The 13,482-nt window shown below is 39.0% G+C and overlaps 1 protein-coding gene across 8 annotated transcripts in view; it reads right to left on the bottom strand.

The window, feature by feature from the left end:
• zgc:174356 (uncharacterized protein LOC100137120 homolog) overlaps positions 1-13,482 on the bottom strand; it is a 92,955-nt gene that overhangs the window by 22,889 nt on the left and 56,584 nt on the right. For 7 of the 8 annotated variants that reach the window (XM_043695494.1, XM_043695500.1, XM_043695495.1 and 4 more), the window contains 2 exons: positions 8,154-8,237; positions 4,220-4,376 (listed from right to left, as the gene is read on the bottom strand). In XM_043695494.1, coding sequence (XP_043551429.1) covers positions 4,220-4,376; positions 8,154-8,237 — 241 coding nt within the window. Of the gene's footprint in view, positions 1-4,219; positions 4,377-8,140; positions 8,238-13,482 lie in introns of those variants that run through there. The other variant, XM_043695501.1, reaches the window with a different exon arrangement.

Here is a 13,482-nt window from a genome sequence, read left to right as displayed (position 1 = left end):
CCCTCATGACCTGTCCTACCTGCTTATCTTCCTTCCCACCTATCCACTCCAACCTCCTCTCTGACCTAGCACCTTCATTCCCACCCCCATTCACTCATTGTACTTTTTGCTACCTTCCCCCAGTCCCACCCCACCTCTCATTTCTCTCTCCACTCTGCAGCCACCGTGCCTCTATTCCCGATTCCTGTTTCGGGCCATTTTCCTGCTCCTCAGATGCTGCCTGAGCTGCTATGCTTTTCCTGCATCACTCTAATCGAGACTCTGGTTTCCAGCATCTGCAGTCCTTTTTACCTACCTTGAGGGTTTACCTGCTCTAATAGAAGATTCATTGTCTAAAAACACAAGGGAAATGGCTTAAATTCTTTGTTCTGTCTCGTCACAACACATAGCATACACTTGATCAGAAACATACACGACAGGAGACATGTTCAACATTTCACCACCTCAGCTTAATGTAACAATTTGTATACTCAAAGTGTGGGGTTTTCTTCTCCCTCGCAAGCCAGAGGACCAAAATCATCCCGAATTTCAAAATAAGGTAATAAATTGTTTCTAGCAAGCTGGCTAAATGTTAGAAAAGAAGTGTAACACCAAAAAGGCAGATTCCAAACATTTCTTGAGAATTAGATAAAGCTATCACAATCTCGAGTCAGGATACTCCTGAGATGACACACACACACACGCACGAGCTGTAACCTAACATAGTTCTGTTTATAAGGAGTTTGGAAAGAAAGTTTAAAAAAAAAAGAGTGCTGGGAGAATCAGCAGGTCTGACAGCGTCTTTGGAGAGAAATATAGAGTCCACGTATCAAATCAAAGACCTTCCATTCTCTCCAGATAACAAGTCATTAGATTGCAGCATCAACTCAGACTCTCTCTCCAGGCACGGTGCCAAATCTGTTGAGCATTTCTACCATTTTCTGGCTTTTATTTCACACGTCATAAATGGCACTGTCTATTTTGTTTTTGTGTTGAATAAAATGTAACATTGAGCACAGTGGACAAGTAGGATCAGTCAGTCCCCCAACTTTGATTAAATTTCAACTACACATTCCAGACAAATTAGTCATTCTCAGTTATAATAAGAGCAAGAGAAAGCTGGAAAACACTCAGCAGGTCAGGCAGCATCTGCGCAGAGAGAAAGAAAGAGTGTAAATGTTTTGGCTGGGTAACCTTTCATTAGAACCAAGTGAAATTATTTCAGGTTTCCACCATCTCCAGGACTTTGCTTTTGCATTCTCGATTGCAAATGGGGACTATGCAGTTTTCCTTAAAAATCTCCACCACATCGTAAATACTGTATTACAATTTTACCCATTCCTAACAGCTGGCTAAATGTTATGACACCTTGTAAGCCATGAGCTGGAGCAATGAATGAGGTTGCCAAAAAAAAAAAGGACTCCTAAAGGACTTGCAAAGTGTCAAAACAATGAGGACAGAGGTTGCCTTGGGTTAGGCTGGGGGCCAGGGTGCTTTACAGGACAAGCAGAATTCTGAGCGACTCCTTTAAAGATTACCAATGTTTTTGGACATTGTAAATTTGAACTAAATTAGCTATATATCCCATTATTTAGCTATCCATAAGATAATATTGAATGAGAAATCTATTTGAGCCATTGACCCCATTATTTTCAATATACAACTAAATTTGAGAAATCAACTATTTCAGTCTTAATTAATCTCAAGAGAACAGAAGACAAAAAGGATAAACCAGTGGCTCCCCAGTAATCTAATGAAAAATCCTAGGATATCAAAGTAACATTATAACCTGAATTATTTAACCTGTTGTATTACACAGATGACAAGCCAATGGTCCTAATAGCACAGACATCAGATTTTTAAAGCATTTGATCATCAACTTCTATTTTTATACTAGGATCTTTTAATCTGATTCTTCACTAGGTATTACATGGGGAGGCGACAGCCTAGTGATATTATTGCTGGACTGTTAATCCAGAGGCCCAGGCAATGTTCTGGGGCCCTGGGTTCGAATCCCACCATGGGTCATGGTGGAATTTGAATTAAATAAAAATCTGGAATTAAGAGACTAATTATGACAACAAATCCATTATCAAATGTCACGAAAAACCCATCTAGTTCACAAATCACCGTCAGGGAGGGAAATCTGCACACCCACACTACATGTGAATCCACACCCACAGTGCAGTTGACTCTTAATTGCCTTCTGCAATGGCCCGTCAGAGGCCAACAGTTCTTCTCTAACCAACAGCCTCACCAGCAAGAGGCTGTGTCGTGCAGTGTCATGCACTGAGAATTCAGAGGACCAACCCAGGTGCAAACACGTGACAGTAGGAAGGGTAATCAGAGGGAGGTGGGAATTCGACAACGAAGGCAGTGATGACAATATTAATCAAAGTTAACAAGGGTTACTATAATGAGTGTCTAATTATCTGAAAGCAAGGCTCAAGGGAAATAAAAATACGTAGCATATTAGGAGTGGGCTTGAGAGGGGAAGTGATGGGATGTTTAGGGGTGTTAAATTGGGTGATATGATGGCGCACTGTTCCAGTCACCTTTCTGCCTCCTTGGTACTTTGCCAGCAGAGAAGATTTCACACAACCGACATGCTTTTGGTCAAGTGCCCGATAATGAGGATTTCAGAGTCTTTTCCCATCACCAGTGTTTGGCCTATCACAGGGCATGCTCCCTGACTTCCCAAACCCAGGGTCAATTCCCACTTCCCTTCACCTGTTCCTTAACTGACCCCAGCAAAAGTTCCCTGCTTCCCTGGGTGTCAATTCCACAACTGAACACCATTGGGAACTGGATGTAGTAGCAAGACCAGAACTGAACATCTACTCAGACACAGAGTTGGAAATCTCAAAGTCTGGACTAATCAACAGTCTGACACCTGTGAAATTGCCTCAGGTCTACCCAGCCAAGTGGAGATAGGCTTCACTCCAACTTTTAAGCTGGACAGTGAGGTTTCTGCACAAAATCCTAACCTATGCAAATGGAATTGACTGTTTCTACCAGGGGTTCAAGTCCAAATTCTGGAACTGTATGTTTACACCTAAACAAGCAAGCAAGCAATGTTCAAGAGTAAAACAAAAAGAGGAATTAGAAAATGCAAGAATAAAAGAATATCCAAAAAGAAATGACAATAACGTTATTCGATGCAAGAAAAAAATTGAAAAAGTGAGAGAGAACATACTTGACAGTATATCTTCAGTCAGATGAAAAGGGAACTAGCCCTAGTTAAATCAGAAACAACGACATGAACAATCAGACAATTGTCAAACAATAGAAAACGTTCAAAACTGGAGATGATTAAGGAACATAATAGGCCCATTCCCACAGGCAGGAAAGAGGCACTTCAACACAAAAATATTAAAGCAGATGACAAATTTGAAATTCATTGTATTTTCTGTACTCTGGCTTTTTTTTCCCTGTCTATGAAGAGACAATAAAGAGATTTAAAATGCCAACACAACAATAAAAACAAGTCACATGCAATGTAACAAAAATAGTGATAACAAAAAAAAGTTAAAAATTAAGCTGAGGGGAGAGAAACAAAAGCAGAAATTGTTGAAGAAACTCAGCAGGTCTGGCAGCGTGTGGGGAGAGAAAATAGAGTTAACATTTCAAGTGCCGTTGCTTCAGATAGAGGATTATTTGAAACATTGAACTCTGCTTTCTCTCAACAAATGATACTAGACTTGCTGAGTTTCTCCAAAAATGTGTTTGTTTCAGATTTCTGTATCTGCAGTTCTTTGTTTTATGTCAGAGAGAAAAACAGGACATTTTTCAAAGGAGGATGAAAAATTAAATAACTGGTTTGTTGCTTTTGTTTTTACTGAAGATTGGGAAAATATATGGATAGAAGATGAGGTAAGCCTGAACAGGAACAGCTAACTCAACAAGATAGCTAGATGCAGTTTTCAGGTCTTCAGAATTACAATCTAACATCAGGTAGGGTAAGCATCTACAAGCTATTAATGGGAATAAAGTTACTGGAATAGAAATCTTAAATGTTGTTAAGGACATCCCAGCATAGACTTGTAAAACACATAGCACAGGTGGATACCTAACCAGCACTTCTGTTTTATTTTAGATCTCCAGCACCTACTCTATATATTTTTTTTAATTTTACTGTTTCTTTCAACTTTGTTTTTCTTATTTCATCAGGAAGAGTTATTCACAATTTAGATACACAGATGCACACAGAGGAAACTCATGAAAACAACTGGCTACTTACTGTACAAGAATCAATAGAATCACTTGGAAGCCAGCCATCACAATGAAGCTAAATCCAGGAAATGATGTGAGTGTTTGGGGATAGAGTGCATCAAATACAGTTGTCCCAATTATAACACAGATTGTTTCGATAGAAGCCATGCAAGAAAACATTGCACCTATTAATAATTAAAAAAACACAACCATATGAAATATTAAAGCTTTGGTCACAGAACTGGTATTCAGTAACAAATAAATAAAGCAGCTGAAAAAGCACCATCTTTTAGACTCTGTGGGGATAGTGAGCAATTAAAATTAAAATTCATAACAACAGAACACAACATTCTGCAACAAAGATTGAATAATAAAATTTTGGCAAAATTCCAGAAACTGGTTCATCATTGATGCACAAGTATCAAAAGTCCATCAGTTCCATACAATAAAGTAGCTTTTTATTTCTGAAAGAGGTAGTGGCAATGGTGGTGGTAATGTCATAGGGCTAGTAATATGGAACCCAAGACTCATGTGCCATAGGTGGCACATGGCGGAGTCTGAATTCAAACAAAATCTGGAATTCAAAAAAAAAAAATCACGCTGAATGACGGCCCCTACAATTGTTGTGCAAAGCCATCTAGCTCCCTTTATCTGGTCTGACATATACGTGACATGTATCATACCACATCAAATTCTAAAACAAGGGAATGAGAAAGGCGGTACCATAGGCAATGATCTAGACATCAGAGATGACAATGACGAACATACATTGCAGGTACACAAAGTCCTCCTGACAAACATTTGGGGATTTTGAACCAAAATTCAGATAGCAATTCTTCAGACTAGTCAAGCCTGACCTAGTCACTCATGCAATCATGCCTTACCCAGTCCCACATACCACAATCTCCAACACTGGACATGGTATGGGGTAACATACAGTGAGGAAGGAGTTGAGCTGAGAGCTCTCAATATTAAATTTGGACCTCAAATTCATAAGGCATCAGGACAAACAAATTTCCTGTTGATTAACATTTATTGCTGTCTCCTCAAACACACAGGTCACATCATTAGGACTCATCAGCTAGCTCAGTTAATAGCTTCTAGATTGGTTGGTTTCCTCAGCATATGCTACAGGGAAACTTATTCTACCCCATTCTCACAAATCTACTGTCTATGTGTTATAATAGGACAAGGGATGGTCAGCCCAAATGGCACGGGATGATTCGAGACAAACTCATCTTCACATTAAGAATACTCTCCATGTAGTGGAGTCTTACCTTTTTTTGCCTAAAAGTGAGAGTCATGTCAGGTATAAAGGAGTGAAACTGCCAAAAGGCCAGACAAGTTTTCTCACCATACCTTACCAAACTCGTCGCTTTAATTGCCATTGCCAACCTAGAGTATCATGTCATACATCCATCCTATCTTACCATGTACCATTCCCAGAAAAACTTACCACTCACCAGACATAGACCAAGAACAGCATCCCTTGTGGCCATGCAATTGTCAAAAGCTTTCAATACGTATCATAGCAAATTTCACACAAGGTAGCGGAAAATTACCAATTGAGGATTACATTTTGTTAAAGGCCTTGTTAACAGCCCAATTTACTCATTAACATGCAACTTCTTATCTTACCAGAACCAGGGGTCGTAGTCTAAAGGATAAGGGGTAAGCCATTTAGTACCAATGAGAAGCAACATCTTCACCCAGAGAAGTGGTGAACCTGTGGAATTCTCTATTACATTAAAATGATTCAGGCCAAGATAGTGAATGTTTTCAAGGAGTTAGATATAGTTCTTATAGGGCTAAAGGGCATGGTGAGAAAGCAGGAATGAGATAGAGTTGGATGATCCACAGAAGATCCAAAATCAGGCAGCCCATCACCCATGTAGACTTTTTCTGCCCCTTTTGTAGGCTGATTTCCTGGTGTAAATGAGGACTGCAGATGCTGGAGATCAGAGTCAAAACATGTGGTGCTGGAAAAAACACAGCCGGTCAGGCAGCATCCAAGGAACAGAAGAATCAATGTGTGATTCATCATTCCTGAAGAGCTCATGCTCAACATCGACTCTCCTGCTCCTCAGATGCTGCCTGACTGGCTGTCTCTTTCCAGCACCACACATTTTCATTAATTTCCTGGAGTAGTGAGAATGGGAGGGAAATCAGAAGAAGATGAAAGTAGGTGGCACAGTTCTTACTTTTGAAGCAGGTGGGAAGCTATCCCCAAGAAAGTGATTGGGCAGAGGACATTCAGGCTTAGTGGCAAAATGGATTTCAGTGGATGAGAGAGTGAGTGAGGGAAGATGTTGCAGGCAATAGTGAACGTGTTAGGGTGGAGACACTTGGTGGGAGGTGTATACAGTAGCAGAGATAGGGAGTGAGGGGTATGGAAAGAAAGTGACACGTACGTTGGTAGAGTAGAAGTGGTCATTGACTTTTTTCCTTCAATGCTGTACATTCTCCAGATAAACTGTTTTAACATGGGTAGCAATCTTAAACCAGGGCTGGCATAGTCTCATGCTATGACTTCTACTGTTGGTCCTGAGAGAGATCACTCTGTCCAGCAGGACGTCCCTGTTCCTCCATGGAAAGGGAGTTGACAATTTACCCTTTCTACTATGCCTGGGACAAATATCAAGAACCAAAAGAGGAAAGCTCTTTGTTAACAGTGCATATCTGGGTGCACAATGGGTTTTAAAGATGGCATGTACAAGGGATGCTGGTGAATTCCAGGATATCTGCTGAGTGATGAGTTGTCCTAAGAACAATGTGGGGCTGGTATCCCCTTGAAAAATACCATAGTGACTTGAAGGAGAGAGTTTGGTAAGGTATAGTGCGAAAACTCATAAGCCTTGCAATAGGAGTCCCAGCAAAAACTCAATGTAATTTGGACTTAAAATAAAAAGCTTCAGCCACAGCTTTATTTTCCAGAGTTATTCATGGAATTCAGATTTTACCAGATCCCATAATGGGATTTGAACCCATGCTCAGAGAGCATTAGTTTGATCCTCTGGATTGCTAATTAAGTGGCATCACCAGAATACAACTCCACCCTTACAAATCTTCAAAACTTGCAACCTCTAATATCCAAAAGGACGACAGTAACAGATACATGGGATCACCATCAAATACATGTTCCTCCCCAAGTTACAATTTGCAACTAAGATCACCATTCCCTTAACCTTGTTGGGTCAAAATAGTGAAATTCTCTTCCCAATAGCACAATGATTGACCTCCAAAGGACTGCAGATCAAAAAAGATAGCTCACCAACATTTTCTCCAGGACTATTGGGGATCAGCAATAAATGCTAACTCAGCCTGTCATGCCCACATCCTATGAACCATTTTTATTTTAAAGTGGCAAAGCAAATGGCTATACAGTTGAATGGGAATTAGTGTTTTAAATGACGCGTTGACCAAGACCATCGCAGTCCATGACATCAAAGATAAAATACTAGAACAAGAATGAGGCAAAGTACAAAACAACATGGGAGGGAAAAAAGCCATGTAAATAGATGATGTAACATGCCAATTCCAGTTGAATTGGAAGTTTATCCCTAGTTTGATGAAAGAAGTCGGCCAACTTTATTTAAATAGTGAAACCAGAATTGTAGGGCCTGTGTTTGTAAATGGGCATTAGTTTTCTAATGGAGAGATCAATGTAAAAGGCCCTCCTCTCAAAAAGTTCTTGATCTTCTTTGTGTCATATTTGTAGAAATGTAGATATGGCTACATTGCCACTTCTCTATATCACAACAGGAAGGAATTACCTTTGTCTCTGCCAGAGTTAGTTTATAAAAGCGTTATAAGGAAGTATTGACTAACCATGAAAGCTTGAGTGCTTTAATATTAAAGTGAGATTAAGATCACATTCTAACCCATTTATAATGAATGCAAGTCAAACTGAATTATCACAAAATCATTAAATTTAATTTCACAAGCAAACCTGCAACATTGACCTTGTTCATTTCGTTCTACGATACTAGATGCCACAGACTGAAGCACAGTTCCAGTGAATCCAGAAAGACTGTTCATTACCGCACCTGGAAGATTAATATTTGAAACGCATGATCAATTTTCTTTTCCTAATTTGAGAAGACAAATAATTTCATATAGATCCATTCAGGTGAGTATGAGTGGGAGTTGTAATGGACCATATAGAAAAAACAAAAAAAAGATATATTTTTATAAATTAAGACAGTACCCACAAAGTGTCTTTTTTGACTTCAGGAGATTTCAAAGTATTTTACACAATCCCTTTTGAAATGTGACCCGTTTTAGTAATGATTTGGAAGTACCAGTGTTGTACTGGGGTGTACAAACCTGCGTGATTTTCAACCATTTTAGTAATATTAATTACGGGGTAAGTATCAAAATGGAACTTCAGGAACTCCCCCATTTCTTTGATTAGTGTCAGAGAATCTTTTACACAAGGAAAGAAAAACTCTCAGTTTAATATTTAATTTGAAAAGGTGCACTTCCAACAGTGTAGCATTCTCTCAGTATAACACTGAATTATCAAAAATTGATCATTTGCTAAAGTCTCAGACTAGCTGTTGAATGTATGAACTTCTGACCTTTTGACAAAGTGTCAAAACTACCTAATATTTCACAAATTTTAACACAAGGAACTAGATTAATTTTTAGCTATGTCTTTGATATATTGTCAGATTCAAAGAGTTAGTTCTGAGGGACAAACAAGCCATTTGGATTGTTCCTCAGGAGAATTCTGGGATGGGATATGAGACAAGGCATCCACCACAGACATCTATTGTTTGCTTCTACAGGTTACATCAGGAGAAGATTAAGAGCTTATCATATCACCTGTCTTTATTATGCTGCAGTTTTCATTTCTTAAGGCCAGCAGGACACTTTAATTAAGAGACATGCTGGATGAGATTTTAGCTCCACCTGCTCAGGTGTAACAAAATTAAAATGGAGGTGCTAGATTTACCACGTCACTAACTCCCCTGCCATTTTTCCCTCAGTACCTTCCACTGAATAACCTTCTGAATCTAGTGGCAGTTGCGTCAATCTCAGCAAGTCAAGGTGCAAAGAAGTCCCTCGTACTCCAACTATCTACCTCAGTTAAACTTCTTTAGTTGCAAGGTCGTATTCATAAAATTAGTTCTAAAATTACAGGGACCATGGGGAACAGGAGTGAGTGCCAATTTACTAAGTGCAATGCGCCCTCAAAATGGACTAGACCTCCAGCTGACACTACTGGGTAATCACTGGCATACTCCACCCAATCGTTAAATCTATCCGATTAGTTCCACATGAAAGAGTAGCTTTTCATTCCTAACAATTTTACTCAGCAGTTCAGCACACCAAGACTCAGCAAGTAGAATTAATATCCAAGGACACTCCGCAATAAACACATGATCAGAATATGCCAGAGACAAATAAATACACCAGATAACTGGTAGTCGGTATGACTATTTTTCTTAACAAAGCTGCTGAGTAACTGAAGGGCAGGTAGTGAGTTTAGCATGCAACTGCGCCAAGCGTTGTCTATTTTGTTACTCTATAGTATAAAGAGCAATAGAAAAACTGAACATTGTGGTGAAAATCATATTGTATATTCTCATTTTTGGCATAAATTAAAGTGGGTTTATAATTAGTGTCTCACCTGAGTGAAGACAAGTGAATTCACTCAAGATCTAACGTGTGTATACCAACCCTGGCAACAAGAGGGCTATTTAATAGTCACCCAATGTCACGCTTTTAATGAACTAGAAATCAGGTAATAAAAATTACTACTGATTAGAACAAGATCCATTGATGTGAATGACGGGACACAATGAGCGAGAGCTTCTACTATACCAACATTTTTAAAGCCAAAGAATCAAATATTTTGGAACAACTTTAAACATATATCCTGCTGATCCCATTGTAAACTACTAGAAAGTAATTGCTTCTAATGGATAATAAAGGGGAGGCTGTTAATTTTCTCTAAAGGAAGGTTGAATTATTGTCAAGAATTTTTAGCTCATTAAGTCCCTACATGAAGATTTAGGTATTTGCAACATGAAGGCGGATTAATTGCTTCATTATACAATGCAATATTTTAGATTTTACTAGCCAAGAATTCTTGGTAATGCTACATCAATTTTATTGCACAGCACATGGACTAGTTTAGCCATTGAACCCATTCCTGTAATATAATTATTAGATTTACAGATACATTCCTTTTTTTGAGCTCATAAGGGGCCTGTAACCATCTGCACCACAGCACACATTTGACCTTCCATCTCAGAAGAAGTAGACAGAGCATTTTATTGGTCATGGTCCCTGTGAAACCTCAACTTTTTCTTACTTTATTCTCTGCCTGTGCCAAATCAAAGTGTAACTTTGTGCGTCTCAGTTTTAAGCATCCGCAAGCTTGCCTTTCCTTAACATTCATTGCACCAAGATAAATTTACTCCATGCCAACAGACTTCTAGTGAACACTGTTATATAACAGACTTGACTGGAAAAGAGTTTGTGTTTACATTCCAATATATCTCATGCCTACCAGATAGAACGTTGGTGAACAAGTAACATTACATAGGAAAATCAGATTTGTTGATGACATAGCTTCAGCATCAACCTTCAGTTTCAACGTCAGGCCATCTTGGACCAAAAATCTGATTTGTACATGTTATGCAATGCTAATGCAAGGAATTACAAACTGTGAACATCTCTACACTCCAGTCTAGCTTCTTGCAACACCAGCATCCCCAAATCATGTTCCACCAGTAATGCCTTCGGCTGCTTAATCCCTAACCGCTAGGATTTCCTCAAAACCATTCTACCCGTCTGTCCTCCTTTAAGATGATCCGTAAAGCCTCCCACTTTTACAAAAACTTTTAGGGATTCCTCCTCTATATCGCCTTGTGTAGTATAGCATCACATTTTTGATTAATGATGCTTTTGTGAATGGCACTAGAATACTGTGTTATGCTAAACATGTGACATAAATGTATGGTGTTGTCATCTACACCTGGATAGGATCTGACCTAGAATTATCTAGGAAAACAAGCAAAAATTAATAGCTACAGGAAATGTTCTAGGGAATAGAAAATATCCAAATTAAATAGGAATTGAGGCATGATTGAGAAAATAAATAAGTTTGCTGCAACATTCATAGTTGTGAAAAAAATATTAATACTGTCAATATTCCTAAAGAAAGCAACAGCTTTCAGGTATTGATTAAGAGACAAATATTGATTAGGTCACCAAATCTCCAAAACTTTTTAATATTGACATTCTGCCATCATATACAAATATAAACTACCATTTAAACTGTCATACAAAAAGTAGCACCTCTGGCAATGCAACCCTTCCTTAACACTACAGAAAAGTGTAAACTGGCAGTGCAGGCCTGTGTGTGTGAGGACTATAAAGTACATAGTTTTATATCTAACATCTCAGTGGAATAGATACAACATCAGACCAAGTTATAATGTTACCCCAGCCCCCAGGGAAAATCAACATTCCATCCTCGAGGTCCACCACTGTCAAATCTAAAAAGTCAGAGTCAGAGATATAAAGCACAGAAACAGATCCTTTGGTCCAATGCTGACCATATATCCTAACCTAACCTAATCTAATCCCATTTGCCAGCACTTGGTCTAAACCCTTCCTAGATGCCTTTTAAATGCTGTAATTGTACCAGCCTCCACCACTTCCTCTGGCAGTTCATTCCACACATGCACCACCTTCTGCATGAAAATATTGCCCCTTAGGTCCTTATATCTTTCCCCTCTCGTCCTAAACATATACCCTCTAGTTCTGGAATCCCCCACCCAAGGAGAAAAGACCTTATGTTGTTACCATATCCATGCCCCTCATGATTTTATCAACCTCTACAAAGGTCACCCCTCAGCCTCTGATGCTACAAGGAAAACAGCTCCAGCCTATTCAGCCTCTCCCTATAGCTCAAATCCTCCAATCCTGGCAACATTCTCGTAAAGCTTTTCTGAGCCCTTTCAAGTTACATAACATCCTTCCAATAGGAAGGAGACCAGAACCACACACGATATTCCAAAAGTGGCCTAACCAATGTCCTATACATCCGCAACATTACTTCCCAACTCCTACACACAATGCTCTGACCAATAAAGGAAAGCATAGCAAATACCTTCTTCACTATCCTATCTACTTATGTCTCCACTTTAGAGGAGCTATGAACCTGCACTCCAAGGTCTTTTTGTTCAGCAACACTCCCCAGGACCTTACCATTAAGTGTTTAAGTCCTGCCCTGATTTGCTTTTCCAAAATGCAGCACCTCATTTATCTAAATTAATCTCCATCTATCACACCTCGACCCACTGGCCCATCTGGTCAAGATCCTGTTGTAATCTGAGGTAACCCTCTTCGCTGTCCAGTATACCTCCAATTTTGGTGTCATCTGCAAACTTACTAACTATACCTCTTATGCTCACATCCAAATGGTTTTATAAAAATGACAAAAAAAAAAAAGGGTGTTCTAACTAAAATCCTGGCTCTCTCAAGATTAAGAGACAGATCCTCTTTCCTGACCCAGAAGCTGAGCGATTTGGAGGTAACCCGTCTTGAACTATAGCAAATTAGGAATCTTGTCTGTGTCATAAAAGTTAATTTTAAAAGCTTAGATTAATGGGCAAATTAATGAGAAATAACAGATATATTACAGACTGTTTATTTCAGGACTCCCAGTTTGCACATATCCTTTAAGTTACTGATATTTCACCGCTCCTCTTCAGAACGAAATGGCTTTAAAGATTTAGGAAAATAAATGTAATAACGCTTTATGTTCCAATTGCACAACAGGGGAAAAATTCTGATAGAGTTCTAAATTGTTCGACCAAGTTTATATCTGGAGGTTGACTGCAATGATGCCAAGAATGCGCAAAATAAATCTGAGCTTGTGCAAACAATTGTTTGCACATTCAACTGCTCTAATCCCTTGATGTAAAATATCACTGCCCCCCCATAACTTAATCAGCTGGAACTGGGATGCTATTTTTAAAGGAGAAACACATCTGCTAATTCAAAAGAATGAAATAAAAAGCAAACTTACTGGAGGAGGAAGCACTACAGAAGGAAGGTCTAGGACAGAAAAATACTCAATGTTCCATTTGTAGTGGAATGAGTTTTAAGATGGAATGCTCATTCCCATCCTTATAGGTACTCTAGAATATAAGTATGAGGGTAACTGATGATTTCTGTATATGACATTATTAGCTTTGATTTTACAGAAGCATTGACACACTGCTGTTAGCACCATTCCCACTTTTCCTTGATTACTTTCACTCCCAATGC

The sequence above is a fragment of the Chiloscyllium plagiosum genome, chromosome 9 (genome assembly GCF_004010195.1).
Source record: "Chiloscyllium plagiosum isolate BGI_BamShark_2017 chromosome 9, ASM401019v2, whole genome shotgun sequence".
In the NCBI taxonomy this organism is placed as follows: Eukaryota; Metazoa; Chordata; class Chondrichthyes; order Orectolobiformes; family Hemiscylliidae; genus Chiloscyllium; species Chiloscyllium plagiosum.
This window is presented reverse-complemented; position numbering and strand designations above follow the sequence as displayed.